Source organism: Microcebus murinus, chromosome 2, assembly GCF_040939455.1.
Source record: "Microcebus murinus isolate Inina chromosome 2, M.murinus_Inina_mat1.0, whole genome shotgun sequence".
Taxonomy (NCBI): Eukaryota; Metazoa; Chordata; class Mammalia; order Primates; family Cheirogaleidae; genus Microcebus; species Microcebus murinus.
The window spans coordinates 7,472,306-7,490,746 of NC_134105.1; the positions used below are offsets into that span (position 1 = coordinate 7,472,306).

The 18,441-nt window shown below is 50.5% G+C and overlaps 1 protein-coding gene across 1 annotated transcript; it reads left to right on the plus strand.

Moving 5' to 3' along the window:
* The first annotated feature begins 3,717 nt into the window (after positions 1–3,717).
* Positions 3,718–18,123, plus strand: AADACL4 (arylacetamide deacetylase like 4). The gene is made up of 4 exons (XM_020281517.2): positions 3,718–3,885; positions 8,237–8,456; positions 11,585–11,648; positions 16,557–18,123. Exons 1-4 carry the CDS (start codon positions 3,718–3,720, stop codon positions 17,329–17,331), a joined length of 1,227 nt encoding a protein of 408 aa, XP_020137106.2. The 3' UTR covers positions 17,332–18,123.
* Positions 18,124–18,441: the final 318 nt, after the last annotated feature.

The window sequence follows — 18,441 nt, forward strand, 5'->3', positions numbered from 1 at the left end:
TCCCAGAGTGCTAGGATGACAGGCATGAGCCACCACTCCTGGCCCATGTTTTTTCTTTATACAGATTATTCTTTCCTGTTTCTTTGCATGTCTCATAATGATTTTTGCTGAAAATGGGAGATTTTGGATATTATGTTGTAACCACTCCGGATACTAATTCCTTCCCCCATTGCCCCCTGGGCGTATTGTGTGTTGTTTGTGTGTTTGTTGGTGTAGGGGCTTGGATGGACTATTTCTCTTGAGTCTGCAGCTTTGGATGTTACCTCTCAGGTGGTCCAGCCTCCGGCTGTGTACAGTCCCCCTGAGATGCCAGTCTTTCGGCAGGGCTCTTTCTGGCTGTCTCCCTCCCCAACCTCTCTGTCGAGCTGTCTGCCTCCATGGGTACCTACCCAGCTGTCAGCTCCACTAACCGCAGGCTAATTGCTGTGCAGTTTTCAGCAAAGCTCTGGGGCAGTAATTGCTCTAGCTGCTTTCCCCTGCCCAGGGCCTGCAGTGTGTGTGGCTCCTCTAGTTCCAAGCTCCTGCAGTGCAGGGAGGTCAATAACTTTCCCTTCTAGTCCCCTTAGGTAGTGGCATTTCTGAGAGCCTACAGCAAAACACCTCCCTGTGAGCGAGCAGCTTTCCCTAGCACTCAAGAAGGCAGATTTTCTGCAAATTTTTTTGGTGTGAAGGGTAGACGCCAGCAAGTCCCACCGGTGCAGCAGCAGAGAACTGTCTTTGCCAACTCAGTGAGTCGCACTGTGCCTGGATCTCAGCCCTGTAGGGTCTTTTCTGGGTGCTCTATCTCAGTCCTAGGGGTAGCGGTTTTTTCTTATATGTGTAACTATATTCTTTGGAGCTCCCTTTACTTCTTGCTAGCCAAGCCCTTGTTACTCCAGTACCCTGGCATAGTTCATATTTCCTTATATTAAACTTTTCCTCGTACACTGCAGAAGCTGGGTGCTGATGAAGCTTCACCCAGAACCAAGAAGCAGAACCCTTCTCTTCCGCCATGTCACTCCAGTACCCCTTACTGACAAAGCGTAGGTGCCAACAGGCAAAGGCAAAATATTTAAAGGTTCCAGCTCCGTTTTCACAGAGCAGGCACAAATTGTGAATTTGGAACTGAGAGGCAATAAATTGATAACTGGCTAAAACTCAAAACAGAAAGGGGAAAAGTTGTGGTATATCCATGCAATGGAATGGTATACACCAATGAGAATGAACAGACTGATATACACAACATGGACTAATCTAGAAAACGTGGTATTGGGTGAAAGAAGCCAGACATAAAAGAATACTCTCTGCACCATTCCATTTATGTAAAAGTCAGAAACCAGCCATAGGAGTCTTGCTGTTAGAAGGGGGAGAATTGCTATATTTGGTGGGCGGCGATGGGGAGAAGTGAACATCTGGGTGTTCTGTATTCTAGAGGTGTTCTATATTCTGATTTGGGTGTTGGTTCCTTGTGTGTATTTATTTTGTGAAAATTGCTCAAGCTGTACACTTAGATTTATGCACTTTTGCATACACATATGTACACATAAATTTATTGTAGATACATAAAAAATGTACTTTAAAAATGAGAGGAGGCTGGGCACGGTGGCTCACGCCTGTAATCCTAGCACTCTGGGAGGCCCAGGCAGGAGGATCGCTCAAGGTCAAGAGTTAGAGACCAGCCTGAGCAAGAGCAAGACCCTGTCTCTACTGTAAATAGAAAGAAATTAATTGGCTAACTAAAAATATATACAAAATATTAGCCAGGCATGGTGGTGCATGCCTGTAGTCCCAGCTACTCGGGAGGCTGAGGCAGAAGAATTGCTTAAGCCCAAGACTTTGAGGTTGCTGTGAACTAGGCTGATGCCAGGGCACTCTAGCCCAGGCAACAGAGTGAGACCCTGCCTGGAAAAATTAAAAAATTGAGAGGATGTTTGCACATCCATGTTTATTGCAGCATTATTCACAATAGCCAAGAGGTGGAAGCAACATAAATGTCCGTCGATGGATGAATGGATAAAGGAAATGTGGTATGTAAATATAATGGAATATTATTCAGCCTTTAAAAAGAAGGAAATCTCATCACATACTGCAGCCTGGATGAAGCTGGAGGACAATTCGCTAAGTGAAATAAATCAGTCATGAAAAAGATAAATCTTGCATCATTCCATTTACATGAAGTATCTAAAGTAGTTAAACTCTTAGCAGAATGGTGCTTGCCAGGGGCTGGGGGGAGGGGGAAAGGGGAGCTGTTGTTCAGCAGGTATAGAGTTTCAGTTTTGCAAGATGACACATTTTAGAGATTGATTGTACAAGAAGGTACATATAGTTAGCACTACTGTGCTATACACTTAAAAACGGTTGAGATGGTCAATTTTATGCTATGTGCTTTTAAACGACAATTGAACAAACAAGCAAGTAAACAAACAAGAGGAATACCCTGTACTTTCTTCCTAGCAAACCTCACCTCTCCTCTGAATATGTAGCCCACATAAACCCCGTCTGCTGGAACCTGGCCTACTTCTCGCCGCCCCTGCACACTCCGGGCCTGCGGCCAGACCAGGGCTTGGCCAGACAGCTCAAAAGCCCCCTGGAGAAGATTTGCACGTTTTCTATTGGTAATGACCCTCTGGGGTGCCTGGACCAGGAGGGAGGGAGACTGTCGCAGGCAGAACTGGGCTTCATCCAGGCTCATATTCCTTCTCCAAAAATGGTGCCAAGGGCTGGTTTGGGGATGATTTTTGTCTGCATCGTTTTCTTCCAAGAGGGGAAGAAATGATCAGAACGGTGTTGGAAAATAGGCTTCAAGCCCAAGAATTTTTTTTTTTTTTTTTTTTTTTTTGCTGTGTTACCTTTATTTATTTTCCTAGTGTCTCTGAGACTAGTTTCAAAACAGCCTGCAATAAGAATGTTCTAATCACCAGCCACCTTTTCCACCTTTCTTCTTTTTCTGTTGCTGTTTCTTTTTTGTTGCTGGAGCCCCTGCAGGTTTCTGATGTCTTGGGGTCAAGAATTTTTTAACAAACACTTGTGCTGTGCTTGCCACGTACCAGTTCTTTATAAGTATTTACTTATCAGTAAATAAGTATTGGTAAGTATTTACTCCTCTGTTAGGCGCTGTGATGGTCCCCACCTTACAGACGAGGAAACTGAGGTGCAGGGAACTTACCAGAGGCCCCAGAGCCAGTACTTGGAAAAGGCGGGATTTGACCCCGATGGGCTAGGGTCTGAGAACATCCTCGTAACCACTCGGCTACTCTGCCTGTCTCCCGTGGCCTGGACGGGAGCATGGAACCGGGGCTGGGCAGCTCACTAAGGAGCCGGGAACGAGCTGCGCCTTGCCCGCCCTAGCCAGGCCCTGGTGAGGAGGGCTGCCGCGCCTCCTATGGGCCAGTTGAAGGGTCAGGCCACGGGGGCCCCTGCAACCCTAGGAGACTTCTCCCCTGGATCCCCAAGAGCCGAGATGCTACTAGAGCCAGGTTCCCTCCGCTCTTCAAGCTTTGGGAAGCCCACCTCCCAGGGCTCTCTTGATGGGCGGGATCGGTTTCTTCCCGGTCCCCGCACTCCTCAGGGAAACAGGTTCCTCCGGCTACCATTGGCCCATTGGCGGTTGCATCCAAGAAGGCCGGTCAGGCCACTGGGTCAGCTCAGCCCCAGCGCGTGGGGTGGAGGCAGTGCTGGCATAACTGGCAAGCGCCTGGGCTGCTTCCTCAGGCAGCTGCTGCTCGGGGCCCCGGAGACATGGCCGCCCTGTGGCTGGTGCCACTACTGGTGCTGCCCACCTTTCTCCTGGGGGTCTTCGTCTGGGTTGTCTTCGAGCACTTACGCACCGCAGAGATCCCCTCTGCCCTGAAACATCCTGCGAAGATGAGATTTTTGCATTGTGTATTCCTGTACACGATCACTTTGGTGAGTTGCTCTCAGGCCCGCCATAAGTTGGGATGTTCTCTCTCTCTCTCATGCTCAGTGTGTGACCATTTTCCTCGTTCACTTCCCTCCCTCTCTCTCTCTCCAGACTCCCCCAAGACAGACTTTGCTACATTGTCCTCTCCCTCTGCTGTTCCCGTCCCTCCCCTCCCCTCCCCTGACCTCCTCCCTCCCACCCTCCCTTTCTTCCTTCAGCATCAAACACTTGCTAGTGCCAATCACTGTGCTCTTTTCTGAGGGTTCGAAAACAATTTCGGACCCAGACTTTGCCTTCCAAGGGCTTATGGCCTGACCTCCTTTGGGTCGGGGGCATCTTTCAGCCTGGCTTGTCTACAGGTGTTTTTTCCTGCACGGATTACAAACACTTTGAAGGCAGGGATTACTTTATTCACCTCTGTAAACCTGGCCCCTAGCGCAGGGTCTGGGACCTGGTAGGCACTTGCTGCTTGTTAATGCCGGGGTGGGGGGTGGGGGACTAGCACATGCCCAGAGCTGCAGCGCATTTGGAAACAGCAGTTTGACACTTGGTGGGAGACAGGCAGCTTGAGTTAATCCCAATGTCCCAATCTTGGGTGGAGACCTTACATAGAGCAACCTGCTCAGGCTGATGGCCTCTGAGGGCAACCGTGGGACGAGGAGGCCAAGCTCAGCTTGGACGGCAGGGCACAGGGATGAGGAGCACGGACGTGCACCCCAGCTCTGCCACGCACTTGCTGCGTGACCTCGCACCATTAACTTAACCTCTCTGTGTCTCAGTTTCCTCATCTGTGAAATGGGGGTGCTAGTATCTGTCTCAGCAGGTTGGTAAGAGGCTTAGATGCCACGTGGTAAGGGTTAACATGTTTAGAAATGTTTGGTGGGTAAATAAAATATGCTTTCGTGCCACTGGAATTGCTCCCCAGAGGTGTGGATCACTAGTGGAGACGTGAATGTGTCCGGTCTCCAATCGCATAAATGCTCCTGACTCAAGGAGACAGGCCGAGGATGCAGAGAGCACTCGTCTCTGTCGCTTACCCTGGTTGCGTGCTTCCCTGGCGTCGGGCTGTTTCAAGCCAGTGGCTGCAATCCATGTGGAATTACAAGCAAGTTTGGGGCTCCAGGATTAAAAGTGGGGTCTCCAGTGTGCAGGTGGCTCAGAAAAATCGAGGTCTTTCCAACTTATAGTGTTTCTCCTGCAGAGCAGCCCACGAGCCCAGCATCTACTCACAGCTGCTACGGGCTGCTCACAGGAGACGCTGAGATGGGTCCGCAGTGAGCTCTGAAGGGGACTTCTGCTTGCGGGGTCCCCTCTGGGTTCCTCCAGCCCTGGGTCCCCCAAGGGCACACTGCCCATCACAGCGTGATGATGATGAGGATAACAATACCCAAGTTGCTAATGTCTGTTTACTTCCAGGAGACAGACAATGGAAGAACAAAAAGGTTAGTGAGGACAAGGAAAAGGCTAAAAAAGAGTCCATGGTCCAGAAATCAAGAGCCTGGTTTTGGTGCCGGACAGACAATCCAGGGTCTGGGCCCCCAAAACTGTCGCTGCTACCTCTGCGGCCTCCAGTTTCTGCGCCTTTGTTTTCTTCTCTGAAAAGTGAGCAGCGCCGGGGAGGTGACGTGGGGTTTGCACGCGAGAAGCACTGGCGGCGTGCAGGCCCTGCGCGCGCTTGGGGAGGCTCCGTGGCAGTAGACTGTTGGGAGTATGTCTGTCGCATCCCCGAAGGCAAAGATACCGCATTTCCTGAAATCACTACAGATTCGGAAGTTGCTATGAATGATTTCAGCCTGGCGAAAAGATGGAGTAATATAGCGACGCTATTGCTTTTGTTTTCAAGGGCAAATGATGCTGGAATATTTTGCACAGGTGTCTCAGTGGCTATCTAAAGCTCTAGACCTCGGTGCTTCGAAAATATTGACGTTCCCGTTTATCATCATAATAATCTTTGTCCAGTCTGCCTCTGGCCTCGGCTACCAGCTGTGCAAAATGTGGACTCCTAATTTGAACCCCCCCAAACCCCCCCCCCAAAAAAACCCCATTGTGACTTCATGGCGTAGCTGGTGGCCTTTCAGAATGCGATGCTTAGAGAGGTTTAATGTCACCTTGCATTGTTCAAAATCTCCTGGACAAACATTTACTGTTCTAGATGCTGCACACAGAGAGGAACCAGATCTTCCCTGGAGAGAAGCATTAGGTTTGGTGGTAGGAAAAACAGGGGTGGCCTATCCATGCAATAAGCCTTAGAGGAGGCTTTCTCGGGGCGGGGTACCGAGGGCCAGGAAGAAGGCAGCAGCCGCCATGGGAGGGGGAGGAGATTGGTTTCGGTGAGAACATGACCCTTGCGCTTGGATATGAAAGTCAGTTTGGTGTCCATCCACGTGATGGACAGGTGAGAGAGGCTCGCAGGGAGGAGTGGGAGGAGTGGATGAGCCCAGACTGTGTGGGCACACACAGCTGAGATTAGCGCTGGAGCCGACCTGCCCCAAAAAGAGGTGCTGTGCCCTCAGGCTGCTCAGTGTGGAGCAGATGAAGGCGTGAGTTGGCTGGAACTCGGCATGAAGGCCTGGGGCTCTCGGATGTGGGTCAGGTGGTGACCTCCTCGCCCTCCTCCAACTCAAGCAGGAAAATAATTGTTTAGTTCGGAGCTCCTTTCAGGGGGCTCTCTCCATGGAGGGAACACACTGGGCAACCCACCGGAGCTAAGACAAGACCCCAGGGTGCAAGCAAGAGAAAGGGTGGGGCTCACGCTTGCCAGGACCTCCAGGGAGGTATGCTGTTCCGGCAAGCGGTACAGCGCTAGACCAGGGAAAGAACCACCGGCACACGGAGAGTCAGAGAGAGAGCAGCCTTTATTTCGCCAGCAGGCTCAGCATCAACTTCTGACCCCCTTCCTTATGCTCCTCCAGTTTTTCTACCCTTGGTAGGCCTCAACAAGCCTTAACATCCAATCAGCAACAAGCCTTAACATCCAATCAGCAACAAGTCTTAACATCCAATCAGCAACAAGCCTTAACATCCAATCAGCAACAAACCTTAACATCCAATCAGCAACAAGCCTTAACATCCAATCAGCAACAAGCCTTAACATCCAATCAGCAGTGGGATTCAAGAAGTATCCAATCAAGATGGTGCGAGCAGCCTGGCTGAGGGAGCCGAGGGCCTCGCCCGCACACCCACTCTAGGAGCGGGAGCTGCAGGGAGGCAGGGAGTGGCCAGCATCCTCCCGCCGCCCAACGGTTTTCCCTGTCAATGCCACATGGGTGGTCACACGAAACCCTCATGCCTCGTCCTCAGACCGTACACAGCATCTTTCTCATTTCATAAACCGGTGAAATCGAAGCTCAGAGACTGTAAGGCCCATGGCTTTTCAGTTAGGCGGTGCTAGGGCTCACGCTTGAGCTCAGATCTGCTTGACTCCAAAACCCAAGCTCTTTCTGGTTTAGTGGTTCTGCGTCTTACCCCTGGAACAAGGAACTTGACCTTGGCATGCCCCCTGTCCCCCGTCTGTAAAGTGCAGCTGGTAACCACACTGGACTGAGAAGCGTTGTTGAGAAGTTTAAGCACGTTAACAGTCCAAACCACTTGGGCCAGTCCTGGAACATCGTAGGTGCCTAACAAGCATCACCTGTGCTTATTTTCATTAGCATCGTCCCGGCCTGTTTTCCTTATGACCAAGACACACTCCTAACATGAGGTCGGTGGGAGACAGGATCCCAGACGGCCGAAAGGGACTCGGCATCTGAAACACGACTTTGCGTAACTATCTTTCCTGAGATGTTCAGGTGTTTGCTTGTTCGTGATTAGGGCGAGCACATCTGTGCAAAAACACACGTGGCAAATCCGTGGCCCTGGAGCTGCTGCTCCCACTGCCCGAGCCCACGGCAGACGGCCCTAACGGGTCGCATCCCTGCTTTCTGTTGAGCAGGAGCACGGCTTAGGGGCCTTCCTGCCCCAGAGCGATGATGTGCTGGCGCAGGTGCTGGGCCATCTCTGCCACCTCGGGCCGGGGGGGTCCAGCCTGGACCCGACGAGAGACAGCTCTCCAGCCAGCCAGCTGCCTGGGCGGAAAATGGGCTTCGCTCAAGTCCATGCCTCCCTCCCACTCGGCCCCCAGAACTGGGCTGCTCTTTGGCAAAGTGACACCGAGCTTTGGGAGGAAGAGTCTGAAAGCCCAACCCCTCACCTGGACACAAGCTGGAGCCCATTGCTTGCTCCCGAGCGGCCCCCTGTGCGTACGGGAGGCAGGCAAGAGCCTGTGGACCCCTCCCAGCAGTGACGGGTGTCGGGACATCTACCATCCCGGTCCTCACCTCTTCTGACGTCTGGTTTCCTTTCTCTTCCCTCCAACAGGGGACTATATTTGAGAAGCTGGGAATTTGCTCCATGCCCAAGTTTGTCCGATTTTTACACGACAGAATGGGCAGAAAGAAGGACCTCACGCTCGTGGTGACCAACCTGCGTTTCGGGACCATCCCCGTGAGGCTGTTCCAGCCCAAGGCAGCGTCCTCCAGCCCCCGGCGGCGGGGCATCATCTTCTACCACGGAGGGGGCGGGGTGTTTGGGAGCCTGGGTAAGGGGTTCCCTGGGGTTCCTGGCTTGGTAAAGGAAGGGCTCGCCCCTGTGCACGGTGGTGCTCGAGAACCTTTCTGGGGGAACTCAAAGGTGTCCGCAGTTGGGGGGTTTGCAGGGAGCCCAGACACAGGGCCGTGAGCACAAGCCAGCAGGTGGCGTGGCAGCCTGGGTGGGGAGTCTTCTTGTCCATCCCCTGGTCATCGTGGTCAAGGTGGGGGCAGCAGTGTCCCGGCGGGGCTGCTTGTCCGGGGGCCGAGTGGTGCCTCCCCTCTTCCTTCCCTTTCTGCTCACAGCCTGCGCCGTCCCGTCCGTGCTTCGGTGATCCCAAACCCACTCCCCTCCAGCTCTGCTGCACCCCGGCCTTCGGGGTGCCAGCCCCCTGCACCCCAGCATTGGGTCTCCGGGACTCACCTCTCACCCCTCAGCCCAAGCAGCCAAAGGGATCTTTTAAGAATACAAGTCGGAGCTTGTCAGTCCCGAACTTAGACCTCTCCTGCGCCCGTTGATAAACCCGAACTCTCTCCTCCCCAGCCTGGGAGGCACTGATGGAGCCAGCCCTGCTGTCCTGCCCGGTCACCTGCTACCTGCTACCTGTCTCACTCCCCCATCGGCTCCGCCCCAGACAGGCTGGCTTTCCCATCTCGGGTCTCCCCCGCCCCCAGCTGCACAGCTGACCACCTCGTTCTTCCAGCCCTAATCTCAAATGTCCCTCTGCAGGGTGGCCTCCCTGGACACCTTGTCTAAGGAATCTCCCTGCCCACGCTGCTGCCCTGCCCTGTGTCCTGTCTCCATCCCTGGCATCGTCCTTGTCATGTTCTTCCAGGCACTTGTCACAATCTGAACTCATCCTGTGCCTTCCTGTGTCTTCTCCCTTCCTGTGTCTCCTTGCTGCTTGTCTGCCCTGCTGGAAATGGGAACTCGAGGTCGCAGGGAAGAGACCTCTGTTTTGTTTGCTGCTGGATCCTCAGTGCCTGGACTACTGTTTTTACTTTTTATTATTATTATTTATTTTATTTTATTTTTTTGAGACAGTGTCTTACTCTGTTGCCCTGGCTGGAGTGCAGTGGCATCATCACGGCTCACTGCAACCTCACACTCCTGAGCTCAAGCAATCCTCCTGCCTTGACCTCCCAGAGTGCTGGGATTACAGGCGAGAGCCACTGCACCAAGCCTATTGTTTTTATTTTGTAAATTATTTTTAAAAGTTTTTTTTTTTTTTTTTTGGTAGAGAAAGGGTCTCGCTATGCTGCCCAGGCTGGTCTGGAACTCCTTGGCTTGATAGTGAAGTGTGAGCCATGTGCCCAGCTCTATTTTTGTTTTTTAATGAATGAATGAATGAATGCATGCATGAATAAATAGATGTGTGGGTGGGGAATAATTGGATGAAAGGATGGGTTTGTGAATGAGCAAGTGGGTGGATGGATGGATGCACCGACACAAATGCCATTTCTCCGTTATCACCTCCCTGAGATTGGGGTGTGCTGCCACCTGGTGGTGAAGTGGCAAAGGCCATGCCGTATCTGAATGCTGTCATCCTGCTCTCTTCCAGAAGTTAACTGTGGTCTCTCCCATCCTCTGGCCCCACCTTGCCTGAGATCACTCTTTCCTTTGGGAAGCCCGAGGGTCCCCCAGGGGTTGTCTGGGACTGTCAGCCTTCCTCTGTTGAGGGATAGTGTCATTTCCAAAGGTAAAACCAGGGATCATTCAGCAAGTGTTTACTGAGCACCTACTTTGTGTCAGACCTTTTCCAGGCACAAGGGACACAGTGGGAAACAAGAAAGCCCCAGCCCCTGCCCACCTGGACCCGACGGTCCAGGGAGGGGGCTGGACACTGAAGGAGGAAACAAGCAAGTAGGATAATTTCTGGCCTGGTGCCCCCTCGATTTTGCACCGAAGGCGGCTGCCTCACGTGCACGGCCCTAGTCCCAGCTCTGTTAAGTCTAAGCAGAAGGGTGGCAAGTGCGAGGTTCTGTCGCAGACCCGGCCTGCTGTGCATGAGGAAGGAACATCTGGGTGAGAGAGTGGGAGATGAAGTCGGACAGGTGGGCAGGGCCCAGATCATGGCTGGTGGCTCTGTGTCCATGTTGGCTGGGGCGTTAATATCAAACCTGGTACCCAGGTCCTACCCCAGCTGGCTAAGTTAGTCTCTGGGAGTAACAGGGCCCAGGCATCAGTATTTTTTTCTTCCACTCACACCTACAGTGAGGATAGGCATCGGTGTGCTTTAAAAGCTCCCCACATGACTGTGCAGCCAGAGCTGAGAGCCAGTGGTACAGCCCCTTAGACTCAGAGCTGCCTGTGCTGACTCAGTTTAGCCCCTCTGTGCTTCCGGCTCCATCTCTGAACTCTTGTCACCTGCCTCAAACAGCGCCAATGAAGCGTGCACCCACCCCAGCAACCTCCCCTGAGCACCAGCATTACCTGGTATGATTTAGAAAATCCCGATGCCCGAGCCCCCACCGCAGGGATTCTGATCCAGTCGGTTCCGGGTTCAGCTTGGGCCTGAGGACTTGTGAAAGCTCTAGCCCCCCTGTGATGAACGAGACGTCAGCATTTACATAAAGGCAGGATCCAACAGGGCTGAGTGAGTCGTGCAAGTGCAAAGCAGAAGCCTGTCTATGTAAAACTGCGTGGCCAAAGTTGAGAACTACTGAATTAGACAGAAGTATATCTGGCAGCGATTCTGTGCCTGGCACTCATGTTCATGGACCTGCCTTCTGAGAACGTCACATGGATCACTCTGCTGGTAGAAACGTCCCATCCAAACGTTGTTTATTTCTTAATGAATATAAATATATACAATTATTATTATTCTCCCCAGGCCGGCATGTCTAACTTCCTTAGTCTTGGCTTTGTCCATTTCAAGTCGCCAAGCCTTCCTGGTCCTCAGTTTCCCCCACTGAAAGAGAAATGTCGCAGAGGGTGAGCCCCCAGGTATGTTCGAGCCCTGACATTCAGGAGATGTCTGACAGGGCCAGCCAGAGTCACTTTGGAGCAGGCAAGAACAGGAACAAAGAGAGGAGGTCGCACCCCACACCAGCATTGTCAGTTGGTTCTTCCTACGGGCTGTGGTGGGAAGCCCCAGGCCCTACTCATGGGCTGTCGCTGTGACTATTTGTCTTGCAGATTGTTACCACAACGTGTGCAGTTTCCTGGCCCAGGAGACCGACTCGGTGCTGCTGATGGTTGGGTGAGTTGCTGGAGACAGTTGGTGGGTTTTGCATGGGTGGGAGAAGGTAAACTGAGTTCTGGATGATTTATAGACCTAACCCCCAAGAGGCACTCTTGTGCAAGCAGCCATGGAGACAGGTGCAGCGCTGTTCAAGGTTGCAAAAACCATCTACAGTGAAGTGTGTGAATAAACAGGGCAGAGTGAAAGATCACATAGCCATGCAGATTTTATAGAATGTTACTCAGCCATTCAAATAACCAAACTGAAAAGGTGCACCATATTGCGAATGAATCTTAGTATATAGTATAAAATTAAGTGAAAACATTTCAAAAGATTACAGAAAGCCTCTTTTTATAAAGTTAAAAACAATTAGAATTAAAAGACTACTTTTAGTTGTCTTTTACTACTTTTAGTAGTACTACTTTTAGTAGTAGTCCGGGCGCGGTAGCTCACGCCTGTAATCCTAGCACTCTCGGAGGCCGAGGTGGGTGGATCGCTCAAGGTCTGGAGTTCGAAACCAGGCTGAGCAACAGTGAGACCCCCGTCTCTACTAAAAAAATAGAAAGAAATTAATTGGCCAACTAAAAATATATAGAAAAAACTAGCTGGGCGTGGCGGCGCATGCCTGTAGTCCCAGCTACTTGGGAGGCTGAGGCAGCAGGATCGCTTGAGCCCAGGAGTTTGAGGTTGCTGTGATCAAGGCTGACACCACGGAACTCACTCTAGCCTGGGCAATAAAGCGAGACTCTGTGTCAAAAACAAAAAACAAAAAAACCCAATTAGAATTAAAAGACTACTTTTAGTCCGGGCTCAGTGGCTCACACCTGTAATCCTAGCACTCTGGGAGGCCGAGGTGGGCGGATCGTTCAAGGTCAGGAGTTCGAAACCAGCTTGAGCAACAGTGAGACCCCTGTCTCTTACTAAAAAAATAGAAAGAAATTAATTAGCCAACTAAAAATATGTAGAAAAAATTAGCCTGGCATGGTGGCCCATGCCTGTAGTCCCAGCTACTGGGGAGGCTGAGGCAGGAGGATCGCTTGAGCCCAGGAGATTGAGGTTGCTGTGAGCGAGGCTGACGCCATGGCACTCTAGCCTGGGCAACAAAGCGAGACTCTGTCTCAAAAAAAAAAAAAAAAGGCTACTTTTTAGGAATACACCTAGTCACAATAAAGCAATGTAAAAAGGAAAGAAAAGAAAGGATGGAAACAGGATTCAGGGTGACCGTCTTTAGGTTGGGGGAGGCAGAGAGACAGGATGACCATGGGGCTCCGTCCGGCTGGCTGAGGGTTATGGTGCAGGGCCTGGCTGTTTGGGGTAACGGCTCTGCGGGTGCTATTGCATTGTTAAAGCTAACTAACCAACTGTCTGGCTGGCACTTTGTGCCGTAACAAACTGCTGGCCAGACAGGCACTGACGTTGAGAGTGTTTAAGACGTGACTCTGGTCCTTTGAAAACAGAAAGGAGATGGAGGTGCTTTTTGAGTAGGTGCAGGGCCCGGAGTGGGGGCTACTCACTAGGATTCTGGCTTTTGGTCCAAGATGTCACAAATGACTTGGAAGCAGTTTAGAGAAGGCAAGTGAGAGAAATTAAAAACTGCCCTTTTATAGTCTACCTCGACAATGAAACTTCTCATCCCTTGGCTGCCTCTGGGCTTGGGTAGACAGTGTAGCCGTGTGACTTAAATGAGGTCACTTACCGTCTCTGGTCCTAGCTAATGAGCTTGAGGAAGGCAGCATCTTTCTATTAATAGTATTCATTCACATACTTCCCAAGTGGCACCATTAGAATCTATGTCTCCAAAGGCCTTGGTGATGATTAAAAGATCCCTTGAATAGGTAGCATGTAAAGGTATTAACAAGCACCTGCATTAACCCCTAGGAAATTGCTCAGTGACATTATTGCAGATACTTGCAAAGACCTGGTGCATGCGCCGGACCAGTTTTGACAGAGCGGCTGGTGGAGCCACACGCACACATAAGGGGCTTCCGGCTGCCAGGGAAGGTGAGGGGGGCGGGCTGCAGCAGGACAGTGACTGGGAGGGGACTCCTGAGAGACACTGGAAAAAGGGGGTGATGTCCAAGGCCTGGGTGTTCCCTGATTTCTCATCTGGACACAAATGGGCCTCCTTACCCAAGTCCTCAGAGAAGATGGGTCTTTTGACCTGTGGTTTCTGCAAAGCCTTCCCTTCTGAGTGCGTCTGGTCAGGGCTGCTCTAGCAAGTCACCCTAGATGGGGACATTTACTTCTCTCAGTTCTGGAGGCTGGACGTCCAGGGTCAGAGTGTCAGCAAGCTCGGGTTCTGGTGAAGACCCTCCTCCAAGATGCACAGTGCCAACTTCTCCTCGTACGGCAGTGTGGCGGAAGGAGGAGCCAGAGGGCTCTCTGGAGTCCCTTTTATAAGGACACTGATCTGATTCGCGAGGCTCCACCCTCACGACCCCATGACCTCCCAAAGGCTCCACCTCCCGATACCTCACACTGTGGCACAGGGTTTCAGTCCATCGCAGCGGGCAGGAGAGGAGTGCACGAAGGCCGGGGGCATTGCTGCAGCTTTCTGGCAGGTCGGGGATTTTGCCAGGAGCAAGCACATCGTGTCTGTTACTTCTTTCATCTGTTGGGTTCATATACCCAACAAATAGTGAGGACTATTCACTTCTGGATATAGGGGGAGAGATGGAAGCTGAAGTGTGTGCTCGCTGCTGCCAGGCACTGAAAGAAGCTTCCCCTCCCTGCAGGGACCCTCCTGAGCGTGTGTTTTGTCTGAGTTTCCGTGGAAGCCGTGTTGACAGCAGTGATGGTTTTATCAGTGTATTGCTCATCCAGGAAATGTCGCAGGGCTAGGCTGCAGTCAGTCAAACCTTGTTGCTAAAGGTGAAGCTTTTTTTTTTTTTTGAGACAGAGTCTCGCTTGTTGACCAGGCTAGAGTGAGTGCCGTGGCATCAGCCTAGCTCACAGCAACCTCAAACTCCTGGGCTCAAGCGATCCTCCTGCCTCAGCCTCCCGAGTAGCTGGGACTACAGGCATGCGCCACCATGCCCGGCTAATTTTTTCTATATATTAGTTGGCCAATTACTTTCTTTCTATTTATAGTAGAGACGGGGTCTTGCTCTTGCTCAGGCTGGTTTCGAACTCCTGACCTTGAGCAATCCGCCCGCCTCAGCCTCCCAGAGTGCTAGGATTACAGGAGTGAGCCACCTCGCCCAGCTAAAAGGTGAAACTTTTAAAGGAAACAAAATTCAAGGGCTCATAGGAGGCAATAGTTTTCAAACTGGTTTCCTGGAACCCTAGGGTTCCCCATGATGCCTTAGAGCAGGGGTCCTCAGACTTTCTAAACAGGGGGCCAGTTCACTGTCCCTCAGACCATTGAAAGGCCGGACTATAGTTTAAAAAAAGCTATGAACAAATTCCCGTACACACTGCACATATCTTATTTTGAAGTGAAAAAACAAACGTGCAAAAATACCCACATGTGGCCCACGGGCCGTAGTTTGAGGACGCCTGCCTTAAGAGGCAGCTATGAAGAGCAAGGAGGAAGAAGAAAGAGTAAGGGCTTAGGTCCCTTACCCTCCAGCAAAACTAAAACAGCTGCACCTATTTATTTTATACAGTGGGGCTCCTTATATCATTTTAATTGCAAAAAATAATTTTTTTGCTCTCACAAAGTTTGAAAGCCTTATGTTTAAGGTATCATTTTTCCTTGAGTTTCTTCTAAGTTTAATCTTACAATTAAAATATACCTTTTTGATGTTTTGAATGATGGCTTGTAATAACAGAAAAGATGATTAGCCACAAACCTTAACTAAAAATTTAAGATAAAAAATTTTATTTATATAAGCTCTCTAATCCATGCAGTTTAGCCAAACTGTTTGTATTTTTTAAATTCATTCTTTTCTGTTATCCCAAACTGGATTCTTGCATTAGGTAGATTGTGCTTTACTGTTTTTAGAGGTTCATTTTTTAAAGCTCCTTTTCCTTGGTCTTGAATTCCTTGGAGGAGACACGCTACGGGGACCGAACCTCTGGATGTTTTTCACCAGCCGCTGGTCGCTGGGTCTTCCACAGCTTGAGCTGGGTCTGTTTCCCACCTGGCTCCATTTTTCTACACCTTTACCCTCAGAACACCTCCCGGCCCCTTCCTGCCTCCCCTGGCCCTGGAGGAGAAGGCCACTCTTTGAGTCACTGGGGACTCAACTTGCCTTGGTCATTAGATTTTTGATTTTTTTAAAAAAAATCCTGCCTGAAAGAAATTTCCCATTGACTTTCTGACTTATTTTGTTTTCCCCTGCCCCTTTCTCTACTGACAGGCAGTGGGACCAGTAGTAGCTGCATTTGCCTTTTTTTCTGTCATTGCTGGTTGTTTTGCTTCCAGAACCAATGGCTTTAAAGTTGCCTAGTATTCTGGCCGGGCGCGGTGGCTCACGCCTGTAATCCTAGCACTCTGGGAGGCCGAGGCGGGCGGATTGCTCCAGGTCAGGAGTTTGAAATCAGCTCTCGCAAGAGCGAGACCCCGTCTCTACTATAAATAGAAACAAATTAATTGGCCAACTAAGATATATATACAAAAAAATTAGCTGGGCATGGTGGCGCATGCCTGTAGTCCCAGCCACTTGGGAGGCTGAGGCAGGAGGATCGCTTGAGCCCAGGAGTTGGAGGCTGCTGTGAGCTAGGCTGACGCCACGGCACTCACTCTAGCCTGGGCAACAAAGTGAGACTCCGTCTCAAAAAAAAAAAAAAAGTTGCCTAGTATTCTGTGGAGCTTTTACATCTGTGGGAAGCACAGATAGAGCACACAGGTCTGGAGTCGAGACTCTGGGCACGTTCTTCTCATCTTCATAGAAAAAAAAGAGGGGCTAAAAATCCTTACTGCTGGAATGGCACCCAGGGGCGCCTGTCCTCGCCGGCTCATGCTCCCTGTTCTCTCCCCAGGTACCGCAAGCTCCCTGACCACCGCTCCCCTGCCATGTCCCAAGACTGCCTCGCCGCCTCCATCCACTTTCTGAGGCGCCTGGAGACCTACGGGGTGGACCCCTGCCGGGTCGTGGTCTGCGGAGAAAGCGTCGGGGGAGGGCTGGGGGCCTTTGTCACCCAGGCCCTGGTGGGCAGATCAGACCTTCCCAGCATCCGGGCTCAGGTCCTGATTTACCCAGTCGTCCAGTTCATCAATCTGCAGCTGCCATCCTTCCAGCAGAACGAGCACGTCCCATTCCTGGCCCGGACGTTCGTGGTGACCAACATCTGTAAATACCTGTCCATAGACCTCTCCTGGCAGGATGCCATCTTGGATGGGACGTTCATACCCCCGGATGTCTGGAGGAAGTACAGGAAGTGGCTCAGCTCTGACAACATCCCCGAGAGATTCAAGGGCAGAGGCTACCAGCCCAGGTTCCCCGGCCCTTTTAATGAGACTGCCTATCTAGAAGCCAAGTGTATATTGGATGTGGAAAATTCACCCCTTCTCACAGATGACGCGACCATCGCTCAGCTTCCCCAGGCCTTCCTGGTGAGCTGCGAGAACGACATCCTTCGTGATGACACCTTGCTCTATAAGAAGCGCTTGGAGGACCAGGGAGTCCGTGTGACATGGTACCACGTGGAGGATGGCTTCCATGCATCCCTTATCTTATTTGGTAAGAAGCCTTTCTCTTTCCCATGCTCCCAGAAAATTGTGGATGCTGTAGTCAGCTACATAAAGGGCATATGACACAGTCACGAGAGCAAACAGACAGCCTACAGAATGGGAGAAGATATTCACATGTTCACATCCGATAAAGAGCTGATAACTGGAATCTATATAGAACTCAGGAAAATCAGCAAGAAAAAAATCAAACAGCCCTGTCAAAAGTGGGCAAAGGACATGAACAGAAACTTTTCAAAAGAAGATAGAATAATGGCTAACAAACATATGAAAAAATGCTCAACATCTGTAATCTCAGGGAAATGCAGATCAAAACCACAATGAGATATCACTTATCTCCAGTAAGAATGGCCTTTATCAAAAAGTCTCAAAACAATAAATATTGGTGTGGATGCAGAGAGATACAAACACTCACACGATGCTGGTGGGACTGCAAACTAGTGCAACCTCTGTGGAAAGCAATTAGATACCTCAAAGAGATACAAGTAGAACTACCATTTGACCCAGCAATTACTGATCCAGCATTCCTGGGCATCTACCCAAAAGAATAAAAGTTATTCTATAAAAAAGACAACTGCACTTGAATGTTTATAGTAGCACAATTCACAATTGCAAAGATGTGGAAACAACCCAAGTGCCCATCAATACATGACTGGATTAATCAAATGTGGTATATGTATACCATGGAGTACTATTCAGCTATAAGAAACAATGGCGGCCGGACACGGTGGCTCACGCCTGTAATCCTAGCACTCTGGAAGGCAGGCAGATTGCTCGAGGTCAGGAGTTCGAAACCAGCCTGAGCAAGAGCGAGACCCCGTCTCTACTATAAATAGAAAGAAATTAATTGGCCAACTAATATATTAAAAAATTTAAAAATAAATAAATAAATAAAATAGAAACAATGGTGATCTAGCACCTCTTGTACATTCCTGGATAGAGCTGGAACTCATTCTACTAAATGAAGTATTCCAAGAGTGGAAAAACAAGCACCGCATGTACTCACCAGCAAATTGGTATTAACTGATCAACACTTAAGTGCACACATAGTAATAACATTTATCGGGTGTCGGGCAGGTGGGAGGGAGGAGGGAGAGTTGGGTATATTCACACCTAATGGGTCTCATGCACACCATCTGGGGGATGGACACACTTGGATCTCTGACTTGTTTACGT

Excerpts from the sequence above, each read along its gene's own strand:
- AADACL4 (XM_020281517.2), top strand. The coding sequence starts at position 3,718 with ATGGCCGCCCTGTGGCTGGTGCCACTACTGGTGCTGCCCACCTTTCTC. Across the intron at positions 8,457-11,584 it reads CGGGGTGTTTGGGAGCCTGG|ATTGTTACCACAACGTGTGC; the intron begins GTAAGGGGTTCC and ends TTTGTCTTGCAG. Across the intron at positions 11,649-16,556 it reads TCGGTGCTGCTGATGGTTGG|GTACCGCAAGCTCCCTGACC; the intron begins GTGAGTTGCTGG and ends TTCTCTCCCCAG.